At 32.9% G+C, this 940-nt stretch overlaps 1 protein-coding gene across 1 annotated transcript in view; it reads left to right on the top strand.

Annotated features, from left to right (window-relative positions):
- UBA6 (ubiquitin like modifier activating enzyme 6) overlaps positions 1-940 on the top strand; it is a gene marked incomplete at its 3' end in the record, with an annotated part of 83,842 nt that overhangs the window by 65,841 nt on the left and 17,061 nt on the right. Inside the window, 2 exon segments of the mRNA XM_019631458.1 lie at positions 289-340; positions 418-481. Coding sequence (XP_019487003.1) covers positions 289-340; positions 418-481 — 116 coding nt within the window.

The raw sequence follows: 940 nt of genomic DNA, 5'->3' as shown, positions 1-940 counted from the left end.
AGGTTATTTTGCATATTTTAACATTCCAAAGTCTTGAGGAGTAAGACCTACAAGGCAGTTCCTTTGGGATAGCAGCTCAGACTCCATTTTGAAGTAGCTCCATTTATATTATTTTTTTCAGTGGCACACAAACTGTAAGTGTTGATTTAAAAATAACAGTAGAGATTATTCCAGGTATGGGGGCAGTGACGAAATGGACAGATGGAGTACATACAGGAGTAGCGAGGAGACTTCACTGTATTTTTTTATGCATTTTAATTTTTTTTTTAACTTCCATTTTTTCTTTAGGCTCTTCAGCTTCTTCACTGTTTCCCTTTGGATACTCGATTAAAAGATGGCAGTAAGTATAACCAAAGTTGAGAAGAAAGTTTAATTTATTTCTGGCTGCCTACACTTAATATTTGTATCTTTTGTTAGGTTTGTTTTGGCAATCACCAAAGAGACCCCCCTCTCCAATAAAATTTGATTTCAATGAGCCTTTGTAAGTATTTATATCCAGTTGTATATACATCTATATTGTAAATATTTTTACTGTGTATAGGTTTACATTACTGGGTGAAAATCTCGGACTCTTTAATGTTGAATTATTGCATCCCTGTTATCTAAGAGTTAATATAGTCTGGCCAACCAAGCCAGTCACAACCCTTCTCTCTACACGATCTGTTATTTACTGTCTATGGTAAATAACCTCATTATTTTTATCTTGTCTAGAGTGAAACCAAAGTATCACCTCTTCCATAAAAAGTAAATTACAACAGTTTTTCTATTTAGTGAAGACAGTATATAAGAAACTTTAGTTATATGGGGGTAAAAATGACCACTACTAAACATTTCCCTGGATAATCTCAAATTAATTTTCAAAGGAGTTGATCTTTGAGTGAATACCTTTATACCTATCCATATTAGATATATATTTTATTTATACACACACACACACACA

The sequence above is a fragment of the Hipposideros armiger genome, unplaced genomic scaffold (assembly GCF_001890085.2).
Source record: "Hipposideros armiger isolate ML-2016 unplaced genomic scaffold, ASM189008v1 scaffold_1001, whole genome shotgun sequence".
NCBI lineage: Eukaryota > Metazoa > Chordata > Mammalia > Chiroptera > Hipposideridae > Hipposideros > Hipposideros armiger.
The sequence above is the reverse complement of the archived record's forward strand: the minus strand, read 5'-3'. Positions and strand labels throughout refer to the sequence as shown.